The sequence below is a fragment of the Cuculus canorus genome, chromosome Z (assembly GCF_017976375.1).
Source record: "Cuculus canorus isolate bCucCan1 chromosome Z, bCucCan1.pri, whole genome shotgun sequence".
Classification (NCBI taxonomy): domain Eukaryota; kingdom Metazoa; phylum Chordata; class Aves; order Cuculiformes; family Cuculidae; genus Cuculus; species Cuculus canorus.
The window spans coordinates 69,657,640-69,671,932 of record NC_071441.1 but is presented as its reverse complement, the minus strand read 5'-3'; the positions used below and the strand labels follow the sequence as shown (position 1 = coordinate 69,671,932).

The 14,293-nt window shown below is 40.7% G+C and overlaps 1 protein-coding gene across 5 annotated transcripts in view; it reads right to left on the bottom strand.

Annotated features, from left to right (window-relative positions):
• KIAA1328 (KIAA1328 ortholog) overlaps positions 1–14,117 on the bottom strand; it is a 176,705-nt gene extending 162,588 nt beyond the window's left edge. For 3 of the 5 annotated variants that reach the window (XR_008447657.1, XM_054053605.1, XM_054053608.1), the window contains exons 1-4: positions 14,022–14,117; positions 9,466–9,501; positions 7,736–7,875; positions 5,537–5,631 (exon numbers count right to left, since the gene is read on the bottom strand). Coding sequence is in view for 4 of the 5 variants with exons in the window: in XM_054053605.1 (XP_053909580.1) it covers positions 5,537–5,631; positions 7,736–7,875; positions 9,466–9,501; positions 14,022–14,073 (323 nt within the window). In the remaining variant the exon portion in view is untranslated. Of the gene's footprint in view, positions 1–5,536; positions 5,632–7,735; positions 7,876–9,465; positions 9,502–12,555; positions 13,578–14,021 lie in introns of those variants that run through there. The other 2 variants (XM_054053606.1, XM_054053607.1) reach the window with 2 other exon arrangements.
• Positions 14,118–14,293: the final 176 nt, after the last annotated feature.

Here is a 14,293-nt window from a genome sequence, read left to right as displayed (position 1 = left end):
TTTAACACTTCAAAGCTTGTGTAATTCCAGACGTGTCTAAATAAAGATTTTATTTTACAAGAGCCACTGTAGGAAGAGAAAAATTCATAATGCAGATATATTGACAAAAAACTCTTAGCAGCCTTAGGGCTGAAATTAATTCCTAATTCACCAGTTCCAATTACTGTGGAGTGATCCCAATTCCACTGCTGATACTAGTAGTTCTGACTGTCGGATCTGAAGAAGGAATTCATCAACAAGTTTGCTGATGACATCAACTCATTCCACTGAGTAAGCAGGATTGATGCTCTCCAAGTGGAATTTCTGAAGCACTGCACAGGTCAACAGCACTTGAAGTTTTATTTGTCTAATGAAAAACTGGCATGCACAAGAAAGAGCCATGATAATATTCACATCAACTCTACACTAGGGACAAAACTCAAAAGTAACTCTTCCTGACTGAAGTCACTTACAATCTTTACAAAAGAAAAGAAGAGCTTAAAAAGCAAATTAAAAATAGTATTTTCTATTATTAAAAAACATTAGAGCAAAAAGAACCTTTACCAAGAGAAATTCGAACGCATTAGAACTGTGGCTGAGCAAGTTAGGATAGAAGACAAAAAAAAGGGGCACAGACAGAGATACTGGAAACTTCACTTATCTGTCCTAGTCTCATTAGGAATGCTTATTTTTCAGGGAATGCTCACCTGATATCAGTCTGCCAACTAGCTAGCAAAAATCAAGATATTTTGATGACCATTCTCAAAACCACAAGTTTTACATTCTAAGCAAAGAATGCAATCTGGAATAGGCGAGACCACAGGAGAAGAGAAAGCAGAGCACAGACCAAGAAAAGGGCATCATGCAGAGGTCAGCACACGCACAATCCATGGAAAGAAAGCAGGTATTTCAAGTGATAGATACGCTTCAGAAAGATGAAACAAGAAGTTTTCACACCAGGTTTGATCACAACATGCCTCTGGCAGAACTGAGCAGAAAAGCGACTTCTAATATTAGCACTGCGGGAAGAAAGAATGGCAGCATTTTTTTGTCTAAGGACACTGTTCACAAATTAGATACATTTTACTCAAACATCAAGGGCAGTTTGTATAAATTAAAACAAATAACAAAAAACCCCAAAGAACCCACAACATAATTGAAATTGCTGCACAATGGATACATTTTATGATATGCAACTTGCAAAATAATACAAAGCTAGATTTCACAGCATGAATTTATTGCTGTAAATGACTTTTTAAGCACAAAAGGTACGTGTGATTGGTGATACAATAATCCTAGGCATGCTTTACCTATCAACAAGAAGTAATTTCCAGACAAGCTTAGGGATATCTCAATTGCAGTCTCACTGCCTGACCAATTAAGAGAACTGCAGCATAATATCTTCTCCTAAAGTAGCACATTAAAAAAAAGAGAATAAAAGATCTCAACACTGAAGTTAAAGCCAGGTAACAACTTTGTTAAATATGAGGTAGTGTAACCCAGGACAGAAGGCAACCCATGAGGCCAAACACCACAGATTTGTAATACATGCTTCCACAGGCAAGTTGTCCTTCAAAGACCCTAAGTGCCTGAACACTTAAAACAGCAGATATATGCCACAATAGTTTTACTGTCTTCCTTTGTAATGGTTTCCAGTTCTGTAACCAAATTAACCTTCTGCTTTAACTCCTGTTTTCACCTTTTGTTGGAAATTTCCATTTCAGTTGGTCACTTTCATTTTCATATCAGGAATAGAAGTCCATAGAAAGCAATGCCAGCAGATAAAACTAGCATCTCAGGCTGCCAGCACACTACAAAGCTTTAAGGAATGCAAGGTCTTAGGAAGGAGGAAGGATTTTCTCAATGAGGAACAAAGGGTTTGTCCGAAGGCTGCTTTACCAACTGCCTGATACAGGTCATTTTGGGCATACCATTGGTCTTTGCCAGAAAGACACTAATCTGATAGCAAGAAACATCTCCTATCTTACTTGAAAAGGTCAATCACTCCCTCCCTTGGGTGGATAAGGGCATTATGACACTTTTCTTCCTAAATTGCTCTCAAAGATTTGTTTGCAAAGACAACAGGGAGGCAGCTTTCTCCATGTTTAACTTATCTGAAGAAAGAAAGAATACAAAGTAGTAAGGTACCAATTCTTACCACTAAGAGCAAAAATTAAACTTTCATGAACCATTCTCTGTCACTTAGTCAATTCAAAAGAAAACTGCATTATGTGAGTTGTACAAGCATACATGAACTGCGCAGGCAGCGAAGAAGTGGTATTTATGATGTACATGTCATAGTAGGAGCCAGAAAGTCACAGTACTGTGGCTATACATCAGTCAGGAGTGAGGTGAACGCTTGCAAGTTCACACATGCTCACTCTCTGTGCAACAGAAGTCATGATCCTCTCCATACCGCTAAATGCCCAGACAGAGCTCTCAAAATCTGCATATCACTTAAAATATTTCCCTCCAGAACACGTAGTAACCATTCTCAGCATGGCACCTAGCAAGTCCTTAATGCTTAGCAGTCAACTGCCCATGTCCCAGAGGACCTTGCGCTGCTCCCTCTTGGAAGAGGCTACCATGTCCTGACACTGGTGCAGAGTGAGGGTAGGAACCTTTCACAGTCTTCACCGTGTCACTGCTAATTTAATTACATAAACTGATGACTGCTTCAGGAGCAGCCTGAAAGCTCAGAGGAAGTCCTTTTTGCTACTTAAAAGGACTCTACTTGTAGGGAGAGCTAAAATTTACGCTCACTGTGCCTGTCACTTTCACCACTGTGCTAGCAGTGCCTTGATGAAAACACAAAAGGTGCCATGCTGGTTGTTCTTGAAAATAATGGCTGGTCACATTCAAGAATTTCCCATTTACTTACAAAGCAGTTTGACATTCATGTGAATGACTCATTCTGCTCAGAAAGCCTCCTACAAAAACAACAATCTGAAAAGAATCTGCTGACCTAATAAAAAAAAGGCTGAAATTCACAACATTCGAGTCTTTTAAACTTTGGATCCAGTTTCTCTCTCTCTTTTCACCTTAACAGGGAAGATAGACTGGATATGTTCAAAGAAAGGCAAAATAATGATTAGATTTACAGGTGGCAACACAGAGCAAAAACTAAGATTATATAGACTAGAAAGGAGCATTAGAAAGGATACAGCCGAGTCCTTTCTTTCAATCCAGTTTGAAAATTCAATGACATGAAGTCCCTAAGAGCTAATGTGATGTCAGCCACTAGAATCCCCATGGGCAGAGCATTACAGCCCAGTAACTGATTTTTTTTTTTCAAAGGAAGAGATAATAAAGCCAGCATCAGAATTCATTCAGACCAAGGTAAAGTCTGAAACTGCAGCGTATTAGCTAATGCACGGGAACACACCTTACCAATGTCCAAATGGGAGTATGAGTTGGAGAAAGAGAAGGAAAAACAGGAAGAGAAAGAAAAGTACATTCCGTTTCCTTCACCAGCTGCAGAAGTCAAGAGAAAGACCAATAACCTGCACTGCTCAAGCAAAAACACAGTTGAAATTCAGGCCCCATGAGTTAATCATAGTTTGCTACTGATTTCCACACAGACAGAATTTTACCACTTTACAATTGCCTTCATATAGACAGTTATTGACCAATCTATTTCTGTCTACCACCCTGCAGTAAACATGCAGGAATTAGTCACAACTACCATCATTTTCATTCATAAACAGCAGCAAAAAAAAAGAACAGTGAAGTATAGCTCTGTTCAAGTGAGATCTTTATTATCCCAAGTATTTATTGCAGGACAGCCTTCCTGGAAAACTTTCAGCATTCTGCTGGTTCTTTTTCTTCTCTGAAACAGCAAAGAATGTCCTACTGCATGTAAAAAACCTCCATTATTGCACAACTATGGATGAAAATTATGGAGAGTTTTAAAAAAGTGACGAGGTGAGCGGAATTAAAGTTCAACTTCCCTATTACTCTGCAAAGGACTTTTAATTACATCCAATAAAAATATGATTAGGTTTAAAAATAAAAGAGAACTAAGTATAAAATAATAGTGTTCCACTAATTTTACTTTTCAAAATTAATGTTGCTGCACCTTCTATTTTTCTTCGAAGAAATGTCAGGCAGAAATATCAAACTGTCCTCAGGGAAAAATCACAGCATCTGAGATTTAAGAAGAATCCCATGCTCAAATGAGTTAGTGTACTACTATTCACTAGGGAGCAGTGTATTATGAGGAACAATGTAATAAAAGGCCTTTTTTAATATTAGAATATACCTCTATATATCAACAGTGGCAACAGTGTCCGAACAGCTCCAATATCTGACAATTTGTAACCAGGCTTCCCAGCAATCTACTCTTTATGACAGCCTTAACTAGACATTTTCTAACACATCAGCTAGGATAAAATAGAGTTGCAAGCATGAAGAACTTCAGATATTACTAAAATACTGTATAGCAAGAAATCCTATATTGGTACAAATTATTAGCAGGCAAAACGGTCCACTGGGTGAGGATACTCAGAGAGAAAATATTCCTAGCTGCACCAGAGACTTATTGCATGACCTTGAGCAAGTAACTTAATTTTTCTGCCCAAATTTTCCTATATAAAAAGGGCAATAATGCTTGCCAATTATTGCACAGACACACGAAATCTATAGCAAAAAGCATTTCATTAATATCAGAGAGCTTGCATTTTGTTCTAGAAAAATTTTGCCTTTATCAATTCTTAGCGTGGACACCAACTCCTAGCCCAAAGGATCTGACATCATCTCACCAGACTTCCCCCTCTGGTGTTGCGCAAAAGCCTGCTGAGGTCCCATATGCTCCCTCTCTGTTTTACAAACATTATGTAAGAAGCAGATACCCAGACATTCTGAAGCACTACACAGAGGGGGAAAAAAAAATCTCCTCACTTAAACTCAGCAAATTTTTCACATCATGTATTTTCATGAATGCAACAAGCACTGGAATCAAACTTAGGAAAAAACTTCTGCTAAAGCTCAGAAACCTGGACTATTTCTGCCTATCCTTTCAAAGAACAGCAAGAACTTGAGGAAATTAATCAAAACAAAATAAAGTTTGGCCACATAAATTAAAATTATACTAGACTCTTTGTTGCTTTACACATGCAAACATGGGCAAATACTGACTAACGTTTCAGCCACAAGATCACCAATACATGTTGAACTTGGCATTCCATATAAAGGCTTTCCCTTCACGAATAAGCACTACAACATCTGTTTCATATCAACAAAGTCTGTCATTTCTAAAAGATAACGTGTTCATTTAAAGCATATGATAGAAGAAACAAACAAAGCCCTGTGACTAAGTTTACACGGATGAACTACAGGTCACTAAACATTGGCTCTTGTTTTCAATACATTTAGGGAATTTTGAGTCAAGAGGCAAGGAAAAACTGATGAGGCTGCTTTGCTGTTCATATCTCTTCCAGCAAGAAAAATTACCTTATGCAAATATTCAGTTCCATAATGCAGTTCTGCATTGCTTGGTGTTAATTAGAGGAATGACTCTCCTTAAACATAATGCATTTCAGGTGATGCTTATTCTCACCTGGCAAGTTCTTTAATTAAGTTTGCAATGCGTCTCTTGTCCTCAGGACACAAATCTTTTAAAGAAGCACTCTTCACTCCTCCTTCATTAGTGACCTGAAAATTTAAAGTAACACTTTAAAAAGTACTCTTTGAAGGAGAAAAAAATATTTCATAAGATATTAAAAGCATTTCAAGACCTAATAATTTCAAGCTGAAAGTAGACAAATTCCAACTGGAAATAAAATACATATTTTTTAAAAATGTAAGTACTGTTTAGTGAAAAAAGTTACCAAATCACAGAATTCTTTAAAGAGACTTGCAATTCAAATGCAAGCTTCTAGCTTCAATACTAAACATGCTGGGTAAAGTTTTAAGACAGACTATTCACTGATTCATGCTAGACAAAGGGCAGTAAGTTCTTGTGACTTGAAATCTAGGGCAGCAATATCCATATCCAAGTTCAAACTTTATTATATTAGTATCCTAAATTAAAGAGGAAGAAAAAGAAACATTCTGCACTTAAGACAAAAGCATACAAAACAGCAAAAAAGAAATGCAACATATTGTTGGTGGATGGTAAGTCCTTATTCCAAAGGATTTTTTTTCAATATACAGAGAAGTGCACACCCTTTCACGCATCACTGTCATTTCATTTTAATCAATTCTTTGTTACCATCGTACTCACTACTCCTTCTCAAAACACTTAACACACTCCAATACTAGAGTTCTAGGAACACATCCCTTTACCACACCTCGAACTGCAGTATTTGGCGTCAGTGCCCAACAGAGGGCACACAGCTCTTCGCTCTTTTAACACTCTTGAGGCTACTGGCATTTACCTGCGCTGACTGTTCACAAGCAGTAAACAGTTTCAACTTCTAAAATTGTTTTCATTCACAAAAAAATTTCTGTCACCTGTTTCTCAGTTCTCCAGTGCTAGCAATAAGCAGAAAATAAGAATCCCAAAATGAAAACAGCAACAGGAGCTATGCCATTGTGTCCAAGATCTTGTCAAGTTTAAATTTTCACTTAATCTGACTTATTTTCAGTTTAGACTTCTACAAACCTACAAATATCATCAAATCTCCCCGAGTGTATACAGTGCTTAACATGAAATACAAAAATGCTACCAAATGACTTGCAGTTTGGCCAAATTAACACAATACAGCACAGAACAACCTTTGGGCATACAAGGCAAAGTCGGGCTTCTCTCCCCTCATTAGCAGAAATGGAAGCTCATCTACTCGGAGAGAAGTGCCCCTTTCCATTCTTAGCTAATTGCTTCTTGAAAAGTGGTTTGAAACAATTAAAGCACTATATTGCCTTTGATGATGATTTTATATGGACTGTGCAGACTCTTCAGTCTGATTTTAACTGCAGTATATTTTCTACAAAATTAAAAAAAAAAGTTTCACAAGGCAAATTCAACTTCAGGGCTTTGCAAGGGACAACTGATTTCACAGTCTCCAAAACATGCTACTTACAGTCATACAAATGCAGAGAGAATGCCTTTAGCTTAACTGAATTTAACTTCAACTAAACGTATGATTGAAGGATCACAATACCTATCGGAATACAGAATAACCTTCCAAAGGAAACCCCAGTGCTTTGAAATTTCAGATGCCATAAACTACAAGAAAAGCATCATCTGCTGTCACAGGAGTAGACCAGACAATTAAGCAAAGCCAAAGGTAATATCAACCAACAAAGCTACTCCTCCTACTTGGATGCATTTTAACTTAGGGTCAAAACTAGAGTGATTTTACCCTACTAAAATGAAGAGACACAGCAAAAAGGTCTCTAAAAAGAATTGTACAAGTTTTGTTTCTAATTGATATAACTTGATCAATGAAACCGAAACACAACTTCTTGAGTATTTGGCTAGTAATGTATAGATCAGGGACTACTCAAAACTATACCCACACTCTCCCTGGACACATACATACATAGAAATATATAATAATGTGCTTACATAGCCCTAGTTTCACACCACGTATATAAATTAGCACATTCGGCCTAGGTTCTCTTTAAGAGGGCAACTAACCTCCATGAAAAAGTACTTTTTGCCAGCAAATCACCATGTAAGTGGGCAAAAAGCAAAACAGATTGCAAAAATAACAGTACTTCCAAATTGTTTAAAAGTTTTTAACCTAAAGATTTTCTGTCATATTTCTATCATCTGCAGTCTTATGAGCAAGAACAATTTGCCTTTACTGACCTGCTGCCCCTTTAGATCTCCTGTACTTCTAACAGGATCCATGGAAACAGAAGCAACTGCCATGGGCACCTTTAGATCAGTTTTACTTTTTTGACACTTTGGCAAATACCTTGTTCTTAAATTTTCTTTTGTAGACAGTCCTGTAGGTAAAAGACAAGGAGAGCATACAGGTTATAAAATCAAAAGGGACTATTCTCTTGCCTCCTACAACAAGACTTCAACAAGTACATCCTCACCTTAGCAGCTCTTTTTGAAAGAGATGAGCATTTCAGGTATATGTTTGCAGTTTCCCCCCAGCCCCTCACTCCATAAAAAAAGTTAAGATTAACAGAGCAGAAAAAGGGGTGCAGGGCACTGAATTGCACCTAGCTGCAATTAACATTGAAGTAAATTCTGAAATGTACGTGCTGTCCTCTAACTGAGGTCCAATACAAAAACCTGTTTGTTTAAGATGCAAAAGCATAAAATCAAGCTTCTGCTTAGACACTCAAGGACAATGAGGAACCAAGCAGCAACAATGCTCTTAAAAATACTGCTCATACGATAAAATATAACTTTTTCTGCTACACAGCCAACCCTCTGATGCTCAGGATAACTGTTTGCTCCTTTCAGGACCAGGAATATGAGTAGGGTAACACCACAGTGCACACTCCACAGATTACCTGTAAAAAAGCTTCCCGACATAATTAGAATGAGTTCATCCCTACCAGCAGTGCCAACATTAAAGCGCTGAAGATCGCAGTGCTCCAATTATAAAGTGCCAACAGTGACACCAACACTAAAGCCTCTCAGAGCCAGATGAAAGCCCATAGCTCCTTGGTGCTGCCTCAAGGTCTGTTTTGACTGCTAGGAAGTGCAAAAACTTCTGAACAAAAAACATGAATTTATACTAGCAGATAGATGACATTTATTTAGGTAAAGAATTTCAGAAGTATGTCAGCAATTCAACTGAAAGAATTAAATTGTTAGCTTTAACATCTCCATGCTTGTACACAAGGAAAAACAATGTTTCTGAAATTCTCTTCCATAGAAGTGCAAGAATCCTTCCCAGAGTGAATCCATTTCCATCATTTCAGATCACTGCTTTCTTTCCAGAGCAGAGTCTGGCAATCTGACATCACCTGCCTTAAACTATGCTAGCTGTTTGAACCATGTTAGCTCTTTGAATAAAGAGCTCTTCAGCCAATAGTTCTGAGGGACAAACTTGCTATTCCAAACCCAAAGTGTAGGATTTCTCAAAACTTACATCTGCTGGACAGAGTCTGGACATATAAATGATTTTACTAGAGTCAATCATTCCCAGATACATTTTCAGGACCCAGCATCAGTGTAAAAGCTGTGTCTGAAAACAAACAGAAAATTCTGAAGCGGGACTAAGAACACCCATCTCTCACCAGGGAGGTACACAGGGATGCACTCAGTAAATCAAGGTCTAAATGTGTCAACGTTTTTTGGAGATGACATTAAAAATTCAGCTTACCTTATACATTGGATAAAACTATGCTGTACGTGCAATAGAAACAACTCCCCTGAAACTATTCATCTTACAGTGCATGCTTATCTAAGCAGTAGAGCATAAATCCTCTGCTATAATCCTGTATGTCCCATTACAACTTCTGATGACTCTGTACCTTACATACTTAGGTACGCAAACCACGTACCTGAAAAGACACTGCAAAGTTTAACACTCACAGGAAAACCCTTTGTTTACAGCTATGAGAAGGTCATACCTGAAACAGATACCACTGGTTGTTCTTCATCAGAAGCTGCGTGTGGCTTTGTTAAAGGTCATAAGCAAAAGGAGAGCGGGCTTGGCCCCTTAAACAGAACTATAAAATTAAGTATTTTGTCTCTTAATTTTAAAAGGGTTGATAACAAATAAACTGGCAACACTTTGGGAGCACCAAAAGCAAGAAAAATTACTTGAAAACACAAACAACGCACAGATTGATTACTGAAACAGAAAGCATTACTCTTTATTCAATGTGCATTAACTTCCAGTCTGTAAAGATTATCATAGAGGTCACCTTCACAAAAGATCCCAGGGACCAGTCCCAGTCGCAAGGGCAATTACTGAGATAATGAAGTAATAATATTTATTTAAATTAGAGTAGGTTATCATTATATGAGGAACCTCTTATTATGTAGCAAAGACAAATTTCAACACAGTGTATGTTCACACTGCAATGAAATACATTTGTACAATATATTCTAAGAAACGTTAATGAGGATGAATGCAAAAGGTTTTAAAGGAAGTTGGTCATTCTCATCTGATCATCACATGAGCGACAGACAAAAGCCTGAGGACTCCTTTTCTTTAAGACCAGGATTTGCTCTGAAGTAGTTTCAAACAAGAAAACAACTTTCAACTTACCTACAGCTTTAACTACTAAATTACCTGACTGCAGAAAACCCTTAAAAGTCACAAAGGATGACACACCATATTATTTATGCTATGTTAGCAGTCACTGAACTTGAATCATCGCCTCCTAGAAGTTATTAAAAATAGGACTCAACACAATTCCAGGAAGGGTGTAAACTGTGTCATCTTCCTTAAAGCGACAATTTAATTTAGAAAACATAAAGAATTTATTCCCACATAAGTAACTAACATTATACTAAAGTGAAAAACAGAAGCACAGGGCACAAAATTCTGCTCCGCTATCTTTAGTTTATACTTTATTTTCGTCAGCTTTCTAAGGTTGGCCAATTAACTCAACTACCTGATTTTTGTACTGCTTACAGATAAACACATGTAAGGTTTTGCAGTTGTCTTTGTACAATAAAGTGAAATTGTGAAAATACTTCAAATAATCTCTAACAAACTTTTGCCCTAACTTTGATTTTGATAGTACCATCTCAAAAACCCAATTTAATAAATTATTACATGGTGAAGAAAATTAGCAAAAACCCAGAAGCTTGCCCCTGTGGACAGCAACTTCACATCTAGTCAATACTCATTACCGACCACATCACCAGTACTTGACACACTGGAAGGGCTTGATCACAGGCTCACTTGCAATCTTGTTGCTCCACTGCATCACTTGTAAACAGTGATCACTCTTCAGTCTTACACCAGTTTGAGAATACATTCACCTAGTGCTCCTGTCAAAGCTATCTCTCTCTACAAATGCGGATGGCTCTTCTGTTCTCACCTCTAAGCAGCAGCCTGCTGGCTCTAGCCCTCACAACACAATGTGGGGTCATGCCATGAACAGGTGAGGAAGCTGAATAAACTCTGAAAGTAAAGCACTATGTCCCCTCTCTCCAAAAAGCACCAGGGTAGATCAGAAGTCCAAGCCTGGATCACAGTCCAGCCCAAACAGCTGTCAGCACAACTGTTTCAGCAAGCTGCTGAATACCAGGGAGAGCATCTTCAACTCACATAACTACAGGAAACAACAAACTTCAGCACAGACAATTGCTTTGTCAACTGACATTTGGTTAATCTGTGTCAGCATATGGCTACAGGAAATAAAACAGATTTGCCTAAACTTTGCTTTTGAAGTTTGTCTCCAGTATCGGCACTGCTGTGGACAGATACGTAGCAGCAGGACGAAAAAAATTAGACTGTGCTGTTGCTCCCCGCAGCTACCAGGACCACTCTCTCATGAAGGTTCGCAGTGTATTACAGTATTACAGTAAACTAAAGCTAGATCTGGTAACCTTAACCAGCTGAACTGAAAATAGCAGTGACTCAGGAACTGATTCATAAACTGGTCCAACGTCCCTGTCTCAGAGTGAAAGACTGGGGACAGAACCAGCACCGTTTAACACCAATCCACTGCCACATGCTTCTCAAGATGCCTAATAAGGTGCCTGTACACATTATAAACCTTGTACTGCCACAGTTAGCATTCAAGGCAGCAGCAGAGGTAGTCATCACAGGCAACAAAGAAACTGAACATCTTGTGATGCTGCGCGGCTGCCCTGTAGCAAGTTAGAGACGCAAGACACTGCAGCACGCTGGAGTCTGCCCTGCTATGCTGCATCTATGTGGCAATTACAGAGAGAAGCTCGTTTTCCCAAAGCTATTAAACAAATATCACCAACCTACCAAATTTCCAACCTCACTTTTTTAAAAGCATCCCCTACTAATTGCTCTTGTGTCATAAGCATTAAACTTTTCCAAAACCAGAGGCAAGACTAGCTACTTGCAAAACCATTTAAAATGGAAATGGTTGTCACAAAGAGCTTCATTCCTTGGAATATTATGATGCATGAGGCCACTGCTGGGCTCAAGAGACCGTACTTAGTCATGGGAAATAACTTGTCACCCCGGTAAATTGAAAAAAAACACATTGCCATTTTAACTGCATCAACACTTCCATAACTGAACAGAGTAGAAACAGTGTTGCAACAATTCTGATATGTGACCACCAACCTTCACCCTATCGTATCACAGAATGACGCTCCCTAAACAGCCCACTGGATGGTTGGCCCATTTCACCTGTGCATTGTTTTGCAGTGTGTGTGCAATCAAACATAAATACAAGAGCACACACACATAATTCTTCCTTTCAATCACTTCTAGCTGATGCTGGAACCCTGCTCTAAGAGTGAGCAACATCAGTGCCTTCAGTCCTGCACAACTACAGCTAATCTGAACTTCTGCCAGGCCAGACTGCTAGTTCCATTCTAACGTTTTCACGTATCTGAGCCTCTAACGCAGTCACGTGAGTCCAAACATCAACACCAACTCCTTCTGGTTCCCTGAACCATGTAAGTGCATCTTTCCCTAGCCAGGCTTTTACAAGCTGAATCCCCAACCTCGCAACCACCTACTCCATCTACGTGCCTATCCCCGCATAGTGTCCTACCAGTGGAGCTTGTACGTCTTCTGCAGATAAAGCCACCACAGCTTTCCACTCATCCCTCACCGACAGAGCTCTCCAGCCTTCAGGTGCATGCTGCACGGGTTCACCAGAGATGCTATGTTTATAGTCAAGCTTAGACACCAGACACAAAACACAGATCTTCATAGAATCATAGAGGATCACCTTGCCCAAGGCCTCATCCAACCTGGCACTGAACACCACCACAGATAGGGCATCCACAACTTCTCTGGAGAACCTGTTCCATTGACTTACCACCCTCATAGGAAAATATTTCTTCCAATTACCTAAGCTAAATCTCCCCTCTTTCACCTTAAAACCGTTCTCCATCATCCTATTCCTGCACTCCCTCATAAAAAGCCCCTCCTCAGCTTTCCTGTAGGCCTTGTTAGGCATTGGCAGGCTACTATAATGTCTCCCCAGAGCCTTTTCTTCCACAGGGTGAACAAGCCCAACTCTCTCAACCTATCCTCGTATGGGACGTGCTCCAGCCTTCTGATCACTCTGTAGCCTACTTTGGACAGGAAGATCCATGTCTTCCCTGTGGTGACTAGAACTGGACACAGGATCCCAGCTGAGATCTCACAAGAGCAGAGGGGCAGAATGACCTCCTTGTCCTGCTGGTCCCGCTTCTGATGCAGCCCAGGATACAGTTGGCTTTCTGGGCTGCAAGTGTACATTACTGGCTCACGTCAAGCTTCTCATCCACCAGCACCCCAAATACACAGGTTTTGCTTGGTTTATTTCTTTTGATGCTCTTGAAAGTAACCATAAGCTGAACTAATTTCCTACACATTTTCCTTCCCTTGGATGTCACAGCTAGGGCACACAGAAGGTGGACACCAAACTCTCCTTCCCCTTGCCAGCCACCTGTGCTGTTAAATCCCAGGCACTACTCCGCCCCCCACATCCAGGCATGTGCCAAGCCTCATATGCCATGCCGAGCTCCCTACACCATTAGGCAGAGCCCCCAGACCTGCTGTGCTGTGGCCACACAACCCCACCCACCACTCAGCTCCACAGCAGTTCTGGCTTCTCTACACCCATAGCAGATGCCCTCACTGCCTGCCCTGACAGGCCAAGGCCATGTTCCTGCCTCAGTTTCACCTCAGCTTCCCCTCACCTTCCCCATAGCCTTCCTCACTTCCTCCTTCCCAAGACAACAGACCCCTCCTTCCCAAGACAACAGACCCCTCCTCCCCAAGACAACAGACCCCTCCTCCCCAAGACAGCCCCTTGCCCACAGCCTTTCCCTCTAGCCCCTTTCCCCAGAGCCTCTTCTTTCTCCAAAACAGCCCCTTGCCCCCAGCCTTTCACAACCCAGCATCCTCTCCAGCCTCCCCACAGCCTCTGGCCCTCCAGCCCCTCGACTCCCAGACCACCCCCACAAGCAGCCCGTTCCCTCCCCTCCCTCCCCTGCTCCGCCGGGGCCGAGTGTCCCCTCAGGATACGGCCCCCGCTCCAGTAAACACCTCCGCCCGGCCCGCCGGCAGCCTCCGCCATCTTGAAACAACCGCCACTCCCAGGGTGCCCCCCGCCCCCCCCGCTGCTCGCCGCCCATTGGCTGCGCTCTGGCCCCAGCCCCCACAGCCCGGGGCCGCTGTTGCCTGTGGCGAAGGGCATGCTGGGACGTGTAGTCTTTTAACTCTGCCTGACGAAAGGACTGCCCTGTCGCGGAACTACCACTCCCATCAGGCCACCTGAAGGGCGAGGAAACTACTAC